This window comes from Acipenser ruthenus, chromosome 3 (assembly GCF_902713425.1).
Source record: "Acipenser ruthenus chromosome 3, fAciRut3.2 maternal haplotype, whole genome shotgun sequence".
NCBI lineage: Eukaryota > Metazoa > Chordata > Actinopteri > Acipenseriformes > Acipenseridae > Acipenser > Acipenser ruthenus.
Window position 1 is genome coordinate 90,159,819 of NC_081191.1, and position 21,841 is coordinate 90,181,659.

The following is a 21,841-nucleotide window of genomic DNA, read 5'->3' on the forward strand; positions in this document are numbered from 1 at the left end:
TTGTGCTGTTATCTCTACAATGGGAGCAGAGGTCGATATACAGTATTTATCTAGCTTAGGCTACAATGTTGTTGCCCAGTGTTTTGGCTCCATAAGCCCAGTTTCATTTATCTGGTGATATCCCCCCCGCCCCCCCCCCCAATAGTGTGGAGTAGTGGTTAGGGCTCTGGACTCTTGACCAGAGGGTCGTGGGTTCAATCCCCGGTGGGGACACTGCTGCTGTACCCTTGAGCAAGGTACTTTACCTAGATTGCTCCAGTAAAAATATCCAACTGTATAAATGGGTACTTGTATGTAAAAATAATGTGATATCTTGTAACAATTGTAAGTCGCCCTGGATAAGGGCATCAGCTAAGAAATAAATAATAATAATAATAATATCTCAGAACAAAGTGACTTGATAATCACTGTTTATATTTGTATTTGTATTTCTTAGGATGGTGGATATCCTGATTGTTTCGTAGAAAACCTGAAGAAGGACACCTCCTTTGAGTTATGGAAGTTTGTTTTTAAAGTCATGGTCACAGGCAGGGAGTTGCCATGCTGGATCAACACAGAAGAAACCTTGCAGGTGTGACAAGCCTGCTGATCAATGTGTTGAATGTGTGAATAAACACATACACCACATGAATATCCTTATAAATGTTTCGGATAGTAAAGGTGTAGCAAAGTGTAATAAGCATAGTGAAAGCAAGGTAAAGCACATTTAAAACAAATATGGCAAACTATGGAAAATGCATAGTACAACCATGGGAAAAGCATAGAAAAACTGCTAAATGACCATGTCAATTCACAGTGGTAACCTTTTATAAGGGTTTACATTTGCATTTCCTTTCCAATTAAACATAATGAAATTACTCTTAAATTTCTTCAAGTTGCCAAATAAGTTGTTCCAGGAAGGCTATGCCTGGATTAATCAGTGGAACTTTGAGTGTAGGTCTGGTGGAAATCCTGTTGAGAAACCTCAAGCAAGTTTAGATGTCTTTCTAAAAAAGGTGAATGTTTTGCTCATCATGGGTGCCTTATTTTGGAAGAAAACCTCCACAAACCAAACCTTTTTTTTTTTTTCTCTGTCTAAAACTCATGAACATGTTAATGAAAAGTAATGTGCTTTTCACATGTGGAGAGAGGATGTGGTGTTCTAGACACCTATTGATTTTGGCAGAGCATGGCATGAATATTCTACTGACAGCAGCATAGGATATTTATTAGTGCTGAGAGAAAATAGGTTTCTGTGTTTGAATATTTAAAAAAAAACTAAACGGATGTTGGAATAGTGTAGTAAATACAAGTAAATAGAAACTAGGTACCTCAAATTACCTCTTAAAGAAAGGGGAGGAACATTCTTCTGTACAGGACAATGTGTTTTTGTTTTTTTTTTATTTCAGACCTCATATATACATTGGCTTCCTCAGCATGATATCTTTTTGATACAGTCTTTTATAAACTGTTATATGAACAAGCACGAACATAGTGATCTGTGACACCAAATATATTTCAAGGTTGTGTTTGTTTGAATATTCTCATTTGGTTCCAGCACTAATATTTATACTAAAGTTGTTGCTGTTCTGCGTCCTGGCAGATACAAAGCACATCCTCTTCTGCGATTTTTTGTTGATCAGTGACACCTTTTCCATGGTACTTTTCTGCTTCTTTTAACCCACTGTAAACCCGTTTTTCTGTTTTGTGTTGTGTTGTTTGTCATTGGGCACTGATTTGTAATTTAGAACCTCAACATGCAAGAGAACGGGTTTGTGAAAACATGTTAAAGAGCAAAGAGATCGAGGAAAGAATATGTGAAGCCCTGAAGTTCCTGATGTTATGCAAATCCATTCAGATGTATAACAGGATGGGGGATAGAGAAGACGTGCCTGTTTTCTGCACTGTGCTTTTTGCAAGGAGCACATCTCGCCACCCCTATCACTTCATGATTAATCATCTCAGCATCCTGGGATTAGACAGCAGACTGAAGCAGGTAATGTGCATCTTAAAGATGAACGCTCTTATAAATGTGTGACATTGCCAAAGGTTGTATTTATGCACTATGGGTTACATTCATCAAAGTCTACAACAAAATGCAATTTGTATCATTTTTTAAATGGAACTCCTAATCTTACCAAACCAAATGCTTCTTTTTTTGTGGTGTTTTGTCAGTTTGTATTGCACAGTACATGACCGTGTGCTATATATGCTAAGTAAACAGGAGTCTGGGTTAAATTCTAGTTAAGATGTAGAAAGATGTAGAAAGTAAATCGTTTTGTGTTTGTTTGTTTTTTTTTAGATGGAAGTGGAGCTGCTTCTATACGCCTTATTCAGTAGAGCTGCAGACATTAAAATGAATTATATTGAAAGCTGCCAACGCAGTGTTTACAGGTGATGGAGGTTCAACTTTGGTAAATTGTTTAAATATTTTGTAACACAGTTTAAACCCCACATGTCCTCCTATGTTTAGTGCACAGTTTAAATTCAAAAATTCTGTAACTAAGAAATAAAGTTTATCAGTGCAGCCTTTAGAATACTTATAAACAACATATTTTCCTGCATTAGCTTACCTAAATACAGTATGATGTGACTTCCGTCGTTTAGAATCTCAAAAAGGAAGGCAGTGTAATATAAAAAAAAGCATGATTTGTTTTTTAAATGCAGTCAATAGGCAACAGACCAGTAGTGCTAAAGATAAAATAGTGGTACATAATGTAGATAAACACTGGGTTAATGCAGCAGCCTAGCACAAACGGACGTGGCGTAGCTGATGTAGCCTTTGTACAGTTAAATGTGAAAAGAGCACTTTGTCGTCTTCAGCGTATGTCCATAAGGTAAAATATACAAAGCACTCTGAGTCCATGCCAGCCTGGTTTACTGATACCTTACAATGTTGTAAAATACATAAGTGTAGAAATTCTCATAAGGCATCATTCCTCCTCGGTCTGTCCTGAGTAATGTATGTAATGTTACTATAAATCAATTAGATCATATGAACACTTTGTATAGCAGTATGTATAGTATAAATATGTTCTGTATATTCTCTTCCTAACATGTAAACTACAGCCTTTTATTGAAAATATACTTTTTGGTTGTTGGTTTCTTTCCTTTGTTTGTATTTACCATGTTCACCATTGTTTTATTTTTGTCACTTATTAAAAATAAATAATGATGTTTTTGACAATTTACATTTCAACATCTAAAGAATATTTTACGGAACTGGTGAAATAAAACAGCCTATTAAATGAATAGCATCAAACTAGATACTGTAAGAACATAACTTGATAACTGGAATTCTTCATACAGCATTGCTTCTCTTGTGCAACTTAAATAACTTTAAATGGTAGGCTACTGTTCTTTTTGTACTTCAAACATATGTGTGCTTGCTGCAGTATCTATAAAACTGTCATTATACCTTGGCTGCCATCAAAAAATCTTACTAAAGTAATGATAGTAATGTAGGGTGTTTTACTGGTTGCCAGCTTTAGCAGTTGAGTTTTTGGCTGAACATCCGTGATTACAAAAATAAAACACTAGGGGACGCTCTAACCACTCTGAAGAAAAGTTGAGTTGCTTTCTGGTGCCATTGTAGTTCTACACTTTTTAACAATGATTAAGTGATCTGTGCCCAAAGAGAAATAAGTGCTAAGCTAGTGTTATTTGGTTGTATACAATGCAGTTTGCGGTATCAAATTATAGAAAGCAACTAGGAAAAAAAATATCTTTACTGCATTAAATGTGGCAAAAGAGCCTGTGTGTCAAAACTGCATGGTTCAAATGAATTAATTATTCTTGGTGTTTCCTCAGGCAGTACACATGACATAGTGGTGCTGCTTATCTCCCAAGCTCAATCTAGAGTCACAGACTGCAGTGACTCCAGCCCAGTTAGATATGTTTTGACTGTACAGTATACTGGACAGAACTTCCGGGCAAATCAAGTGTATTGCCTCGGCTAGTCCAGTTAGTCGAATTCCATCCGTTTCTAAATAGATTTCTACAAAACTGCATTTTAATGTCTGTGATAGGAAATAGGCAGTGGAAATATGGGAACAATCTTGTTCTGGTTCTTGGTCCTTTTATAATAATCACAGATTTTCACAAAAGCGTTGAAGTGCATTCATTTGGTTGTCTTCGTACAAAATGGTTGTCCATTTACTCTGTTCAGCCTTGGGTTTCTGGCTATGTGAACATTGTCCACAGCACTAATGGATTTCCCTTCCATATTTAGTAATCGTTCACTAAATTGTTCAGCTTCATAGCTAATTTCAAGGGATGGAGTCTTGTGTCTCTAAAAACTACCTTTGAAGAACTCTGTCATCATGTTCCAATGTCTGATGTGTACAGCACCAGATTCTCAGAGTTGGGTTAATATTTCTCTTCTGTTCACCCATACCTTATTAACACAATGCAATTTTGCAATGTTCCACTTCACAAAAAGAGTTTCTCCAGCTTTAAAATTGCATTAAAATCTCTATAATGAATATGCAGTTAACATTAACTGCCACATGTTTAACATGGTTTTGCATGTACTGTATCTTAAACAGCAGACTAGCATTATCTGTTTACTGTAACTATCTTCTTGTGTTCATATTTAGTAAAATGCTAGCGCGAAAATGTTTACATTTTACATTCATTAAATCGTTATCAAAACTGATGTAACATAATACAATGTAAAAAAAAAAAAAAAGGTTTTATTTATTTCCGATTAGATTTTTGTGTCTGGTAAATATATTTGGAGTATTTTATTATTTATGCTTCATATTTTTTAAAACCCATACAACAGACATGGCAAGGCAGTGAAATGACAGTTACAAGTACACTTATCCTGTGGTCTGACACAAGACATCGGTAAGGTTAAGGATTGTAATCTCTGTGTTCAATTTTTTTATTTTTTTTTTCCAGAATGATTTTATTACACCTACTGGAGGCAGAGTGTTGCTGGGGGAACAGGCTAATTGGTTACAATAAAAAAAAATAATGAACTAATGTAGCAGATGTAGACAGGATTCTTTAAATGTATTAGTTTTAAAAATTCATCAGGATGTGATGAATGAAACAGAAATGAATTAAAACAACAAAAATAATACATTAGTTAAGACAATATTTCACAACAATACCAAGTTTCACATGTAGACCCATCATTTATTTTGGACACGGTTTATATAATTGATAATAATATGACGCTAATAACTTTTTTCCCCCTTCATTTAATGTGTTTTTTAAAATAGAAAATGAGAAGAAAAAACAGAAAGCACAATTGAAATGATGAACTGAACCCATGACAGAATTAATACAAATATCTCAGTTAGCAGTACAGTACAACAGGGTGAAGTAGGGTTTCAGGGAAAAAGTGTGCATGTCTGCCAGCCAAATCGTGATACAAAGCCACCCTTCTACTTATACGTGGCAGCTGTCATTTCACAAAATGTGGGAGGAAAGAGATTATTAAGAAAAGGGAATGTGTGGTTACTTTAGACTTCTAAATCGTAATGCTCTTGGAAGAAATTCCAGTTGCTTCAAATGGTGCATGTGGACCGATTCCTAATGATCTGAAAAGCCAATTTATTTATTTATTTTTTTAATTTAAAACGCTGATATATTAAGTGATTGTGAAAAGTGCAGGGTTGCCAGCACTGGAGACTGAAGGCTTCTGTTGTTCCACACAGCAGATAGAGAATACAGGCAGCAGCAGGGCTGACTCACAGGACGAAAGGAAAAAATGTGCCTCAGGCCTACTCGGGTGGCATTTACAATTAAACTGAATTCTAAGAGTATACATTTAATGTGGTGGTTTGTGGGTAAGGGGATAATCTGAGACCAGCAAGACTCTTTGGGGTAGATATACTAAAGTGTTGCGTGTGTCGTAAACGAGACGGAAGTCTAGGGTTAAATTCACTAAACATGTGCAGTGCTGTTAGCGATTTTTTAGGGAATGCTTTGCACAGCTCCACATATCACCAGTTCCACATTTTGTCCCCTTTCATACATTATGATTCTTTAGGTATCACATCAGTAGCAATATTTGCTGGAGAGTGGTACTAAACTAGTTTTTGGGTTATCTATTTTAAGAACATGAAGATTAATGCAGTCCCGGTTTATCTCCCCTAGAGGGAATCAGTGAACAACAACCAAGATATGTATTGTGGATATCAAAGATATTGTCATTATTTGGAGAAATAACAAATTAAACTAGTTTGAATTGAAATTCATGGAACTGTATTCCCCGATTTACTAATACTGGTACAATAATACTGAATAGTGGTTTCTTCAATAGAGAAAACAAAATATACAGCTTGTTTAAATAAACATGATTGTCAAAAGTTTTTTTTTAGGCCTCCATAAACTATATATACCGGTATATAAAAAGAAAAAGCAGAATATTAATACTTTTGTTGCCAACATTTGATCACTTTACAGTGATCCTCTGGGTGAAATCTAGTGATAATCATGGTATATGGTGGAGATGGCGTAGGATACTTTAGTTAATTTAAGGTACTTTAGTTAATTTAGGGTAATCAGCCTTTCAAGGATATATAATATCCAATAGTTAAGTTTCCCAGATTCCAATACTGTCCTTGGTTATGCTATATGGATATATGATTAAATAAAGCAGACAAATCAACAAATCTACTGAACACGTTTTTTTGTTTGTTTTATATACATCTGCCTTTGGACAGAGACCTCATGCAAACTGTTGTGTTACCATAGTGCCTAATCCTTTAGTAAGGCAATGTCTTGATTAATTTAGTGAGCCACCTATTGACGGGAATATGATTACTTAGACTTATATAATGTCTACCTCTTTACATGAGAATCACTGTGGTTTGAGTCCCCCCAAATCTCAGTAAGGGTTGGGTGACCATTTTAAAATGGCTCAGTATTAAATATGCTTATGAAACAAGGTACAATATACTATATAATGTGTTTCTATTAACAAAGTAAGGTTTATTATTCACAAAACTGTTCTAGACTGTTGCTGCCTTATTTAACAACATTGTAGAACAGTTTCATGAATACCAAACTGAGATAAAGCTTTGTGAATTGAACCCTATACCATGTTACATTGGGATCAACCGGTATAAGTACTGTAATCAGGCTTAATTCACAATGAGGAAGCACACAGATACTAGCACATGCATTTTACATAAAACAAATGCCCTCTGGGTTATCATTGATGCCCAATGGATTTCAATCCAAGAGCTGAAGGAATGCCATGAGCAGAGTAAGCACCTAAATTCAGCAAGTACCCCCTACTAATGGGCTGCTTTTCTTTCTAGCCAGTGGTCTGAGTAGAAACTGTTAAAGAGTAAGTAGCAGGGTTCCAAAAAAATAAAACGTAATACACACCCACGTGTTGCTACAACTGTTTAAATACCTGTTTTATAACTTTAAAGTCTGTTTCAAAGCTCTTTTCAAAATGCCCGCTCTAGTGCACTGGTGTTTGAGCTCTGTCCTCTAAATCACTCCATGAAGAGCGATAAAGAAAAAAAAAAGTTGTCAGGATGTTAACAATGAAAAGAATAATGACAGGTAAGTTAGTTAAACAGTTGTAGCAACCTGTGGGATGTGTAACGCTATATTTCTCAGAACTCCACTACTTACTCTTTAATGTAAACAACTATTGCCTTTTCCCTTGGGATCCTTCTGGGAATACCACAGGCTCAGGGGGAGTTATTTTGGTAAATGAATTAGGAAAAGAAGCAAACTTCAGGCACATTCCAGTGTCCCCTGTGGTTAATCTACCTGGTAAAGACAAAGGCGTCTATTTTACTGATCTACACAGCATCAGATCTAAATATCACAGCACTTTAAAGGCCTGGACACACATGAACGGAGGGGTAGCGGGGGGGCTCCTGCGGCACTGTGATGGACTGCTCCACTGATAGACACACACGGACAGCATACCTAAATATCGCCTCTGCAAGTATAAACTGTTAATCCACCTTGTTTCTCAGTGCTGAAGTTTTCACACTATGTGACATGTGCTGCAGACCCAGTGCACACTTCTGGTTGGTTTACAGCCAGGTGTACCACAACAGCAAACTGTTTTTACACGATAGTATTTTATCTATACACCCCCTTTATTAACATCGCAGAAAATATTTAATTATACTGAAACAATGTCCCCATTAGAGGCAGTGTTAAGATTAGCTGCTGTTTATCTAATTGAAATAGACCCTGCTGAGAAGAGAGGAGCCTCTCAATAAGTCTAGGCCTAGCAGTTTTCTGAAGTTTTTTTAAATTTTTTTTTTATAAAAAACAGGTTTTAAGTCTAAACTAGAAAGTCATTATTGCACAAATGCTATAGGACCACCTTATACAATTTGATACTCTTTAACCTGAGCGGTTTCAGTGACCACCCTTGGGAATATATATTTTTAAAGCATTAATGACAACTCATGCATTAGAGGCTTGTTTTTAGAATTATTGTACTCTAATAAATCATTTCAGGTCTCTTATGTTTTCCTCATCGTAATATGGAATTCATACCAAAAGGCCTTAACTTAATTAAGTACTCCTTGCAGGGCCACATAGTTCTATTAATGGCAATGCCTTCATGTAAACCTCATTGTGAATAATTCTGAAACTATGTTTACCTTTTTTTTGTATTACAAAGTGCAACCCTTCATGTTGGAAATATTAAAAAAAAAAAAAAAAAAAAATACCAGGCCTAATGAAAATGCTATATAAAAAGATTCTCCTTCTTGATGAACAATAGTCCCCAGCTTTTGAACCCAAACCTTTAGTTACAAATCCAAATAGGTGGACCCTGGCGACTCATTGCCACAGACAGCTGTCATTTCTATGGAGGAGCCTCTCTAAGGATGAAAGGGTTACACCTATTTTTAGAAGAAGGCCGGGTTGGTGTGCTCTATTACACACCGTTTACAATGGCGCTTGACAAACCGAAGAGCCTCCACCGAGATGTCACAATCCTGCACGTTCATCATCTGCAGGTCAAAACAGTTGGCCGCCACAATCTGCAGGCCCTGGCCTGTGATGCTCTCGCATGACTTGAGGCTCAGCCGTTTGAGGTTGAAGCAATTCAAAGCCAGGAACTCCAGGCCGGCGTCAGATACCAGAGGGCACTTGCCAATGTCCAAGGACTTTAGCTTGGCACAGTTTTTGGCGAGATACTCCAGGCCGTGGTCCGTGATGCCCTCACAGCCCCGGGCATTGAGGTAACGCAGCTTGCTGCAATACTTGGCAACGTAGCGGATGCCCACGTCGGTTATACGTCCACAGTGGGCAATGCTGAGGTATCTCAGGCGTGACTCCAGCTTGGCAATTTCTCGCAAGCCGAAGTCACTGACGAAGCGGCAGTCGCTGACACTCAGTTCCTTCACAGAGGTGCAATAGATGACCAAGTAGCGCAGCCCCTCGTCAGTGATGCGCACACAGCGACGCAGGTAGAGGTGGGTGAGTTGAGTGCAGTGTGCCGCGATGGTGTGCAGCCCCTCGTCCTCCAGAGCAAAGCAGTCTGTCATGTCCAGGTAGCGGATTGAAATCTGCTTGCCGTACAGCGTGGACAGCTTGACTGAGGCTTCCCGTGTCAGGCTAATGCAGGTCACATTGTAGCAGCCTGACAGATATATGTATAGAGAGAGAGAAAGAGAGAGAATAATGAATTTGACATCTCAAAACTGTCCAGCAACAAATCTACTAGTGTTTCATTTGTGTTTAATATATTTTTTGAATAACATATGTTGTGCTTTACTGTTAATGCCAGCTGAATAACATAATGGTAAACTAGTATGGAGAATTTGGTACACTGAGTTAATCAGTGTTTATATTTACTGTAGTTACAATAGTGCGACTGTGGGTGGTGATGTTGTACCGAACAAATCAATCAAATCCCACTAGCAATGTTTTCAAATCTGCTCTGTCGGATTCCTACTAAAAAACTGTTCTTCTTTTGAATGGTCTTATATTATGCCAAATTATTTTATCACTGTAGACTATGGGGCACAAAAAGAAGAGTCTACCAGTTTCTTTTCAAAAGCCCAAAGATTTCCTTTGCGATGACCAACATATGCTGGTGATGAAAACTGAAAAAAGTACAGAAATAAAAAAGAGGTCTGTGACTGTAGTAATCATTTAAAAAACAAAAACGTTACTGTGTTTAACCCCAGCGCTGTAAAATTCTTCATGCTCCAGATCTAAGGATTCAGTCTGCTCTGGTATATTATTTAGTCACTGTTGTTTATATACTGGTTTCAATGTGAATGTTTCATAGCCTGTAGAAATTGTTCAATTAAATTGGTCCACTAGGCACCCCTTCAGGAAATGAGCCAAGTCCATCATCCTAGGGCATTGCCAAGATTAATTATACTGAGTTTATATGTTATGTCTTCTTTCGAGCAGGAGCTAAGGGGCCCGGTGCTGAAGCCAGTCTTTTCAGTGATTTATTTTTAAATAAACATTGACTGTGAGTTGTTACAAATTCCAGAAATGGCCAGGACTGGTTCTGAAGAAAGTCGGACCAACAGTAGTTGTGTGGATTTTCTGCTGGTTGGCATGGGTGTAAACAAGTAGCTATCTCCAATAAACTTCACAGAATAAGACCAGCTTTAATCCACTCACATGTTATCTAATTGTTTGACTGTTTGAATGTATAAAAAACTGGCAATTTATTAAACTCTTATTGCCAAATGGGCAATACAGTCTAGAACAGTTATTAAACCATATTTTTTTGTGATATATAATAAATTAAAGTTTTGTGAAAAGGGTCACAAAACAATACTTTGTATAGGATCTCAAATTTAAAAAGCTGTTTGTGCATATTTAGGAATAAACACTGTCTATACTCTACACTGTGTTTTTATTACATTTTTGTTGCTATTTGTAAACAAACAAGTACCGGCCCTTATCATTTAGGAGAGCAGTTTTGTGTTTATTGACCTAATGTTCTGATTTACAAGTTCTCGCTTGCTTTTGGATTGGGGTTTCGTTCGTACCTTATTGTTGGTATCGGTAGCTGCATGCCCACCTTTTCCTAGCCATGTCTTAACATAATCTTCAGTTTTGAACAATATCAGTGACGAGTTGACTAATCTGATGAACAGGAGAGACAACGCTGTTGTGGTTAAAAGCGTGATTGTTTTGGTGTTTGGAGTTTAAAAAAAAAAAAAGTCATTTGTCTCTTTATCTCAGTGGACTTGTGTCATACAGCACCTTGTATAAGTTTCTTCTCAATTCTGCTGACATTTTACTACTCACAAAGCCATGGTCCTCCAAGCAGACTTTACATACTGAATTGAAACCGCATCATCTGATCAGTATTTAAAACTCTGGTTTATTGTCTATGAATGTACGTATCTAGCATGACTTGGCTTAAAATGTGAAACAAATGTACTGTATCTATAAACTAAAGTGGCTGTAGCTAACAAAATGCTTCTACTGTATAAATTAAAAAAAGAATGAACAGTACAACACTTTCTTAAAGAATGGCATGGAAACAGACATTTCTTTAGCATACTGTAGTGTAGTACCAGGTATCATGTTTTAAAAATGAATATAAGTACAATACATGTTTACTATAACATGTGTTTCTTTCAAAACTGAACATTTGAGACATAAGTAGGGCCCTGTGTAAATCGCGAATTCACGGGCTGCGCAGAAATCGTGAAATTAGCCCAATACTGCGATCTTTACAATATTCTTAAATAAAAATAAATGTCATAATTATATGTATTTCATACAAAAAAAATCACATTAATAAAACTGTACAGCTACTGTGTGTACTATTCACCATGCTGTGGAGTGATTATGTCATGTCACTATATGCAATCTAGGCAGGAAATTAAAATACTACACACTGTAAACAAGAAAATGGATGTCTCTAAAAAGGCTAAACATGTGTCTGCAGCAGATTACATAAAGCAGTATCCAGCAGGTGTTTTACACAACGATGGAGGTAAGCTCTTCTGTACGTCCTGCATCGTTACTGTAGATCACTACTGAGAAGCTATTGTGCTTGAATAACTTTAACATTGATGTTGATGATGTCAGTGCATTTCTCTCTCTATTTGATGTTAAAAATAAATAAATAAATAAAAAATAAAAAACCTACACATAATTTATAAAATAGTTCCGTGCACATTCCGCGAAATACGACACTTTACCTGTGACACTGCCGTGAATTTTAAAGAAACTTTCTGCGATTTTCACAGGGCCTTATACATAACAAAAGGAAGTTCTCAACAGGTAAGACTCATAACATTCTTTTGTTAACTGCCATTGAGGTGGAATTCACAAGCCCTGAACCCTTCCTGTGTTAAATCCTACCACAGACTTTAGTTATCCACACTAAAAAAAACATTGAAACATTTTAACACAAAAAATAAATACCTGAAACATCCAGATACTCCAAGTTAGGGCATCGCGAAACAATATTAAAGACTGCCTCATTGGATATGTTATGACATCCCGACACCTCCAGCCTCCTCAGTTCAGGACAGCACTGTGCAATGGTGTGGAGTCCCCTGTCAGTGAGCCGCCGGCAGCCACTAACAATAACAGTCTCCAACATAAGGCACACGTTTGGTGTGTCTTGGCACAGTCTTCGAGTTAGCACCCTCAGGGCCCGGTCCACATGGATCATGTCCCCTGTCAAGCGAATAGTCCTCCACAGCCTGGGGTCCCATGTCAGGTTGTACCAGCGGCAACACACCCGAGCGCAACGGCAGAGCTGATTGGTGGGCAGATGGGAGAAGATCTGGAGGAAAGCTTGATCTGGAAGAATATCAATTGGGGCCTGTTCCTTCTGCATCCTAGCGGCTGGCCTGACATGGGGGCGGGGCAGGCATGTGATGGGCGGAGCGTGGACCATGGCGACCGTCTCCCCTGTGACGGAGGATGAGGAAGTAGAGGAGGCTTTCCCATTTATGAAGGCCTGTGAGCTTGGCAGACATATCAGTGCAGGGCTGGGCGTGCTCAGGGTCCGCATGCTCAAGTCGGAGTCTACAAAACACAAATCAGGGCAAACAGCTAATTAAATAATTCAGTAAAAACAAAAGTTTCACGAGCATTTTTCACTTGAGCAGCTCTTCCCCATTTTGGGTGCTGTCTGTGTAAAAGGCATTGTTTTGTAAAGGCTCTCAGAATAGGCCTGGGTTCAAGAAGGTCTAAGGTTGGATTGTCTGAAGACTGAACTATTCCTTGCTCCCAAAAGGATGATCCCTCCAAAAGTATCCTGAGGAATGATTGCTGGAAAATGTCAGGAAATATCACCTTGTTAATCACAACATTTAAAAAAAAAAAGTTTTTTTCCTTGATGGAAAATCTGAGTGATAACGTTTTTTTTTTTTTTTATTGGAACACATAGCAGGTAGCAAGATGGGTGACCTTCTGAGTTAACAAACTGGGCAAAGGAGCCTCTAAGACCTTGGAAAACGTTCTGACATATATTGTACCATTCATCTTTCAAACTCACACAGTCACACAGATTGTACAGCGCCGTGGTTTGATTTTGTCTTGCCTAGAGGCTTTGGTCTTTTTATCTTGAGGCCTCAACTGGATGAAGATCTGTCATATCTGAGTAACATGAAGGATGTAGTTCTGTCTGCAGTGTATCATTTATATTCTGAATGGGAATGTTACCGCCAAGAACTAGGCTTTTAAATATCCCCACATATGGTAAGAAACATAAAGAACAGCGGTATGAAAAAAAAAAAAAAACAATTTGAAGAAGTACCTACTTAAAAAAAGAGTTATTTGTAATTCTATCTGGAATTAGTCTGCACAGTGAAAGTCCTCCCTTGAGGAAATAGGCAACTGTTGTTGGTTACGCCTCTGAAAGCTGGCTGCCTTTTTAGATGCCTTATTTGGGCCTTCTCTATTCAAACAATAATCCAGTATTTTTTTTTGTGTTTGTTTTATAAAACACTGCTGTTTTAATTTAGTCTACCATCTGATTTTCTATTTAACAGTTGCCTAGTTCCACTCTCACCTCTGTGCAATATAGAATAAACAATTTGATAAACAAATACATTGCCAGACCATTTTGTTTTAATAGTAACTATGTATAGCCATTAGAAGTTAATTAAGTAGCAGTACATTCTGACCTCTAAATGATTGGTTGTGTATCTAAAACAAGGTGCCACTGTATCCTGTGGTGACAGTTACTGATAATGTAAATGTTAAAAGATGCTGTAGCTGTGATGTAACTGAAATATCAGATCATTTGAGGAGTTGGTTCATTTTCACGGCTGCTTATAAAATAGAAAGCAGAATAGAAATGTAACTATAATTTTGAGACACATAAACATTTTACTGTGTTACTGAGCCATCTTTCTTCTTGTGGTTGCTTTTATTATAGCACGGAGACATATATAAATCATATGATATTTTTTATTTCATTCAAGATTCCTTTTTATATCGCAGAAATATAAACGCCATATACATTCTGTGTTGTTATAATTTAAAGATGTTTGGTATTGTATTGTGTTATTGTAACACCGGTATTAAAATACACATATTTAATTAATGATTAATACAAATCTTCATAGGCAGATCAAGTACGTTCAAAAATACATCTCCCACCTTTGCAGCCCAAGACTTGGGCAATGTCTTTCATAAAAAGGTAATTGATATGACATACATCATACATGGCCTACAAACATTTTCCCAGCTCAGGATACAAATATATTGGGAGAATACAACATTTAATTATCAAAATACAGCACGTAAGGAAAAATGATTCACAAACAGGCCTTATTTAATTCTAATTGCTCAATGTATGACGTTGAATTTACCATCAATTACTTTATCTCTCCATATACGATACCTGCTCCTCAGGCCTGACATTCAGCATACTCTTGGGTCTATAAACTAGACATCTGCCAAATATTTATATGCTTTACCTGAGCCCTGAAAACAAAGTAACCTCTAGACCTTGAAACAGACTGAATGGGATGGCAGGCTTCAGCAGTATCATCCTAACCGTCTGCTGTACTGGTAGGATGTTTTTATCCCCTCCACTTTCTGTGTGCCAGATGTCTGTATAACCCCAATGGTGCGTGAACCTCTCCCCAGTGTGGCATATGGGGATAGTTTTGTGATGTGTGCTGAGAAGGTAGAGCTTTAGTTTTAAGAATTCAGATTGGCCACCTAAACCACAATCTCCAGCGTCTATGCAGCTTAATTCGAAACACAGAATAGATGACTTTGCCAGCACTGTGTTAATGTTAAGATAACTGCATGTTATTGCATTTACAGAATGGGGAGCTCTTTTTGGCATGGGTTTGATTAAATGCTGGAACAAAAGGCTAACTGCCAGATTGTCTAAAGTGAGTGAGACGTTTAATCAGATTTTAGGATTGCTTTGTTTTGGAAAACCAAAATACTGACCACAGTAGTCATGTATTTAATAATTTTATTTACTAACATAGAAACGTCTGGAAAATGACATGGCCTGCTTTAAAGTTTGGTTAGTTGGGATTATGTGTTTACCAAAATAGGCTAGTATATGAGTCAGGAGTTTTTGTTGTTTTTTGCTCGGGGGGGGTTTGCACATAACTAGTGGTTTGTCTTTTTTATTGGCATAAGGTTTAAAATATTCCATATTGTATTTAATCAATTATCATGCCATTGTTGCCACCGACTCAGATTTATGATAACAGCTAACAGAGTAATACAAACCTATTCAGAATTAAAATTCCAAATCTAATTACATCATTTCTTAAAACAAAAATACTAAATAAACTGAGTAGCAGTGTTTTTTGAGCTCTCCTGTGTTGGATCTTGTTCCTTCTTTAATGTTGCTTCACTCCGACCTACAGTATAATATGTCTTCAAACACTTTACAGTAGTTAATATGCTGTTGCCATGTTGACATTAGTTTTTATGGGGCATTGTGATCCCATATCAATGATCTGTCTAAGTAGCACAAATATCCTTGCTAAGTGTTTTTTGATGGCACCTTCTGAAAGCTCTAACTTCCTATAATTAATTCAGCCATTTACTACTGATGTGATTTTGGCTGGTCTACTTGTTTATGATATTTGGCAGGACCTACTGGAAACGACTCTGACACTTTGATCCTCAACTCCTACTGGCCTCCAGGTAGCCTTTACTTGTGTGCTGGTCGAGTGGAATCATTATCCTTGGATACAAAGTCCACAGGAAAGGAACTCTCCCATTTTCAGCATGAGCACATGTTCTTCCAGTAAAATCACACACACAAGAATCTACAGCCAGACCAAATCCATTTCCTGTTTCCAGGGTTAAAAAGAAAATGATACGTCAATCAATCTTTTTCTGTGCCTCTTTATGACTTGAATTCCTTGACAGTGATGCTGTTGTCAGGTTATCTGCATACTGCATGTTACAGTCTGGTAAATGGATTTAGCTGTTCAGTGCATGTCTGCCAGAACAGGAGGCTTGTCTTGACCTTCTTGATATAAGATGCTGCTCGTGCAAACTTTATTTCAAAACTATGCTTCAGACAGCTGAGGAGATAGAAATGGCTCACATCGTAACTTGTTACCTCTTTCACAGGGCCATCACATCATCAACCAGCATCCGTTCCAACTGTCAGAAGCTTAAAAAAAACTTTTATCTCCTACTATTACCATGACAGCAAATAAAACAGCCCTGTCACACATCATTACACTTAAAGCTTGAGTCATCCTTGCCCAATTCTAAAAACAATCAAAGGTACATATAGAAGTGTTTATAATAGTGAATTTTACAGCATCTCCAGGGGTGTAACTAGTCTACATCAACACAGATAAAAAAATGTCCTAACCTCAGTATTGTATTATTAGTCTCTAATTACAGTTGTATGCCAGCAATTCATAAAAGATAAAAAAAAAAAAAACATAAAAATACATATATTGTCAAGTGTTAGTCTTGTTAAATATTTTTTTTACACTAAGATAGTGTATAAAAGGTCACCATAAGGGTAAGTATTAGATGGAAAAAATAATAACATACTGCTTTTTTGCATTCACTTTATCCGCTGGCATGCATTTAAAATAAAATAAAATGAACTGTTTTCTGTGTGAACAACACACTAGTGCCCTGCTGTGTATAAAGCTGTTTTATGCATTCTTTGCCTCAGCAATTTACAAAACATATTAATTAAAAAATGTTAGCACTGTTGATCAGTGTGGTATAACAAATACAGTTTTAAGAAGCTTTACAAAAAGAACAATTTAAATAACCATACAAAGATAATCCTGTTTATTTCTCATATTCCTTAGGCTCTATTCCAACTCACTGTGCCAAAGGTACTTTATTACTTTTATTATAACTCTCCCATTTAATTCAGGACATTGTGGCTGTTATGCCTAATTAATTTGAAACCACAAGCAGCGTTTTAACTTTTTCATCTCCCCTTGGTAGAGAAGCTGTCCCAAAGAGACAAATACTTTGGATGGTGACTATTTTAATATCTATTTCTTTTGTAGAGCAATGCCCACTCCCAGTGTTTTAGCCCTCTGCACTGTGCATGCGAAAAGATAGTATCACATGTCTGTCATTGGTGGCACCAATCACATCTCCAAAAGCATAAACGGGACTGGCACAAAATATTTGTAGATATACATGTAAATCAGTATTAGGTCCTCTGCTATTCATAATCTACATTAATGACTTAGATTCTGGTATAGTAAGCTAACTTGTTAACACTGATGCAGCAGCAAAGGTCATCCAAAATGATCTAGACAGCATTCAGATCTGGGCAGACACATGGCCAATTACATTTAATAGAGAAAAGTGTAAGGTACTGCACACAGGCAATACAAATGTGCATTATAAATACCATATGGGAGATACTGAAATTGAAGAAGGAATCTATGAAATGTCAGAAATGTCTTCATCTAGACAAATGTGGGGAAGCTATAAAAAAGGCCAACAAGATGCTCAGATATATAGTGAAAAGTGTTGAATTTAAATCAAGGGAAGTAATGTTAAAACTTTACAATGTATTAGTAAGACCTTATCTCAGGTTTGATGGGTGCCTTCTCCAGACTGCAAGTTTCAGCTCTTTCCATAGATGTTCGATAGGATTCAGATCAGGACTCATAGAAGGCCACTTCAGAATAGTCCAATGTTTTGTTCTTATCCATTCTTGGGTGCTTTTAGCTGTGTGTTTTGGGTCATTATCCTGTTGGAGGACCCATGACCTGCGACTGAGACTGACACTGGGCAGTACGTTTCTCTCCAGAATGCCTTGATAGTCTTGAGATTTCATTGTGCCCTGCACAGATTCAAGGCACCCTGTGCCAGGCGCAGCAAAGCAGCCCCAAAACATAACCGAGCCTCCTCCATGTTTCACTGTAGGTATGGTGTTCTTTTCTTTGAAAGCTTCATTTTTTCGTCTGTGAACATAGAGCTGATGTGACTTGCCAAAAAGCTCCAGTTTTGACTCATCTGTCCAAAGGACATTCTCCCAGAAGGATTGTGGCTTGTCAATATGCATTTTAGCAAATTCCAGTCTGGCTTTTTTATGTTTTTCTTTCAAAAGTAGAGTCCTCCTGGGTCTTCTTCCATGGAGCCCACTTTCGCTCAAAAAGCGACGGATGGTGCGATCAGAAACTGACGTACCTTCACCTTGGAGTTCAGCTTGTACCTCTTTGGCAGTTATCCTTGGTTCTTTTTCTACCATTTGCACTATCCTTCTGTTCAATCTGGGGTCGATTTTCCTCTTGCGGCTGCGCCCAGGGAGGTTGGCTACAGTTCCATGGACCTTAAACTTCTTTATAATATTTGCAACTGTTGTCACAGGAACATCAAGCTGCTTGGAGATGGTCTTGTAGCCTTTACCTTTACCATGCTTGTCTATTATTTTCTTTCTGATCTCCTCAGACAACTATCTCCTTTGTTTTCTCTGGTCCATGTTCAGTGTGGTGCACACAATGATACCAAACAGCACAGTGATTACTTTTCTCCATTTAAATAAGCTGAATGACTGATTACAAGATTGGAGACATGTGTGATACTAATTAAAGAAACTAATTAGTTTGAAATATCACTATAATCCAATTATTTATTATCTTTTCTAAGGGGTACCAACAAATGTGTCCAGACCATTTTAGAATATCTTTGTAGAATAAGCAATAATTCATCTCTTTTCACAGCTTCTTTGCTTTATTCTATGACATACCAAAGGCATGCAAGTATACATGATAAAATAGCTTTTAATTTCATCACTTTTCAGGAGGAATGAAGCATTATTTCAGTGAGCTGTAAGGGTACCAACAAATTTGAGCACGTCTGTATGTCATATGCAGACAGGCTAAAAGAATTGAACCTATTCAGTCTTGAACAAAGAAGACAATCTGATTCAAGCATTCTAAATTCGACCCAAGGGACTTTTTCGACCTGAAAAAGAAACAAGGACCAGGGGTCACAAGTGGAGATTAGATAAAGGTGCATTCAGAACAGAAAATAGGGGGCAGTTTTTTACACAGAGAATCATGGGATTCTGGAACCAACTCCCCAGTAATGTTGTTGAAGCTGACACCCTGGGATCCTTTAAGAAGCTGCTTGATGAAATTCTGGGATCAATAAGCTACTAACAACCAAACAAACAAGATGGGCCGAATGGCCTCCTTTCTTATGTTCTTAAATGAAAAAAAAACAAGCAAACAACTTCCAAATCATGACAGCTTTGCTTACCTGATATGTCTGATGCAAATTAACTTGGAAATGATGTGCAGGTAGGAGGCTGTCCTCATTCCTTCTTTATTTATCTGGATCTCTGTGGATTTATATCCATGTATGGTATGATTTTACCCCATTTTAACTAATTAAATCTAAACTGAGCCCACAGAAAAGCATAAATCTCTGACTACCCAGTCCAGAAATGCATGTGTTACAACCAGACAGGGATGGAACCAACAACAGCTAGGCTAATGGAACCTGTGCATACTACACAATTGCTGGGGGGGGTCTTGTAATATACCGTTTGCAACAATATGAGTTAAAGCCAGGACCTCAAACACATGCAATGTACACATCCCATGCACCAAACTGGCAGAAGACTCCCTGACTCAACAGACAGTGATCCCCCTGTCCCAGCAATGTAATGCCATATGCCTCAGGTTGGCAACCAAAGCCTCATGAAAACTACCTAGCATAGAAAACTGTCCAGTTCAGAGAAAAGAGCTCAGAAAACCAGGAGACACTTGGGTCTGCCTCATCCACAGTAATTGTGAAAATAAATCTGTCTGGTTAGGGTTCTCCGAATTAGTTTTAATTGTACTGGTTTTATTTCTACTTAGCACATCTTTGAATTGGATGTAAGCAGCCTGAGAGGAAAAGCCTCCAATCTGTACCAAGACAGGTCGCAAGCAATCTGTCATCCATAACACACTAAACACTGTTGAATCCAGAAATACTAAAATAAACGTAACACCTTCAATGACAAACATTTTGAGTAGAAATCTCTCAATATCTTCAATGGTGAGCAATATACAGTGTACAATCCGGATGTTTTTGCTAATACTAATGCCGTTGTGATACAGTACATTTCTCCAAGGGAACACTGCATCTGGTAAGTGGTTTTCTGACGCTTCCAAAGATCAGATGTTCTTGGTATAAACAAAACACCCCATTTATCTCAATACACATTAGGACTGTTTACCCAATGATGTTCTCTGTAACAATGACTGGTGCTTTGGCTTCCTCCACAGAAATGTTCACAGCTGTTATAAACATGAGGGGTGAAACAATGGGGCAGAATGTAAACTTAGCCCACACATCTAAAACACGCAGACTCAAGCAATCAACAGTCCTGCAGACTCAGGGACACTTGCTCCGCACAGTCAGAATCGGGTCTGCTTCTTAGAGACAAGGAAACAAGCTTTCCGTAAAAAAGGGGGGAAAGTACTGTACAGTTACTAACACATACAATTGAGCAAGTGTTCAGTGTTATCTGTTCTCAAATACAGAAACACAAAAGTGTGACTTATTGTCCCAGTTACTTAAAACTGAACTCAAAACACAGGCCAAAATATCTATTGAGAGATGCTGCTACACCTCTTATGTCAGTTGACTGCCATGATCACCCCTCAAAATCAAGTTCATCTTAGGAATTATGATAATGACTCTGAGTATATTATTTTCCAGAAAAGTAAAACTTAAAAAAACCCCAAAAGGTCCCCGAGGGTGAGCCATACAACCAGAGAATCCTGGTTGTGCGATGCAGCTGGTCTTTGCTGGGGATCCCGTGGAGGCGCTGCATTGGCTTCGGCGGTCCCGGGGGTTGGGGAGGTAGGATGCGGCTTAGACTGTTTCTCTTCACCGCTCTGAGCTTGGGGCAGAGATTTGCTGGAATATTACAGTATACTGTAACAAGTGAAAACAGATCTGTCAGCAGTGACGCCTTGAGTAGAAGTAGAAGTACTGTTGGTTTATTTACTGTCTGTCGTCAATATAACATAACAAGCTTTACAATTAATGGACTCTGATGTGGGCAATGTGAGAATAAGTGGAGAGACTAGTTTGCCAGTTGTTTCTAAAACAACAAGATTCACTGATATTTAATTCTCTGAAATAACACAAAAAGTATGCCGGCAAATCATTTTATATTGCCGCTAGTTTGCAATTTTGATGTAAGGACAAACTTGTTTTGTTGATTGTACAGTATGACGATAATGAAATGAACCACAAAGCCCTGTAAAAATGAAATACTAAACATAATTTGGACCCTGTCAAAAACTATTAATACTGTAGCGATCTGGACTATTTCTGTTATGTGTTATATGGTTTTGTGTCGCTGTTCCGTGTTTTGTCAATGTTCTGAGTGCCTGTGGGGTGGGAGGAGCGTGATGGAGTCGTGGTCCCAGTGTTATGTTATGTCTAAATGTTACATGTTTTTGCGGGGTTTTGGGGTATAAAGGGGCAGCTT

The 21,841-nt window shown here is 37.7% G+C and overlaps 1 protein-coding gene across 1 annotated transcript in view; it reads right to left on the minus strand.

The window, feature by feature from the left end:
• Positions 1-4,688: 4,688 nt before the first annotated feature.
• Positions 4,689-21,841, minus strand: part of LOC117394296 (F-box/LRR-repeat protein 7-like) — a 103,446-nt gene continuing 86,293 nt past the window's right edge. Inside the window, exons 3-4 of the mRNA XM_033992423.3 lie at positions 12,334-12,945; positions 4,689-9,565 (exon numbers count right to left, since the gene is read on the minus strand). Coding sequence (XP_033848314.1) covers positions 8,829-9,565; positions 12,334-12,945 — 1,349 coding nt within the window. The 3' untranslated portion in view covers positions 4,689-8,828. The remainder of the gene's footprint in view (positions 9,566-12,333; positions 12,946-21,841) is intronic.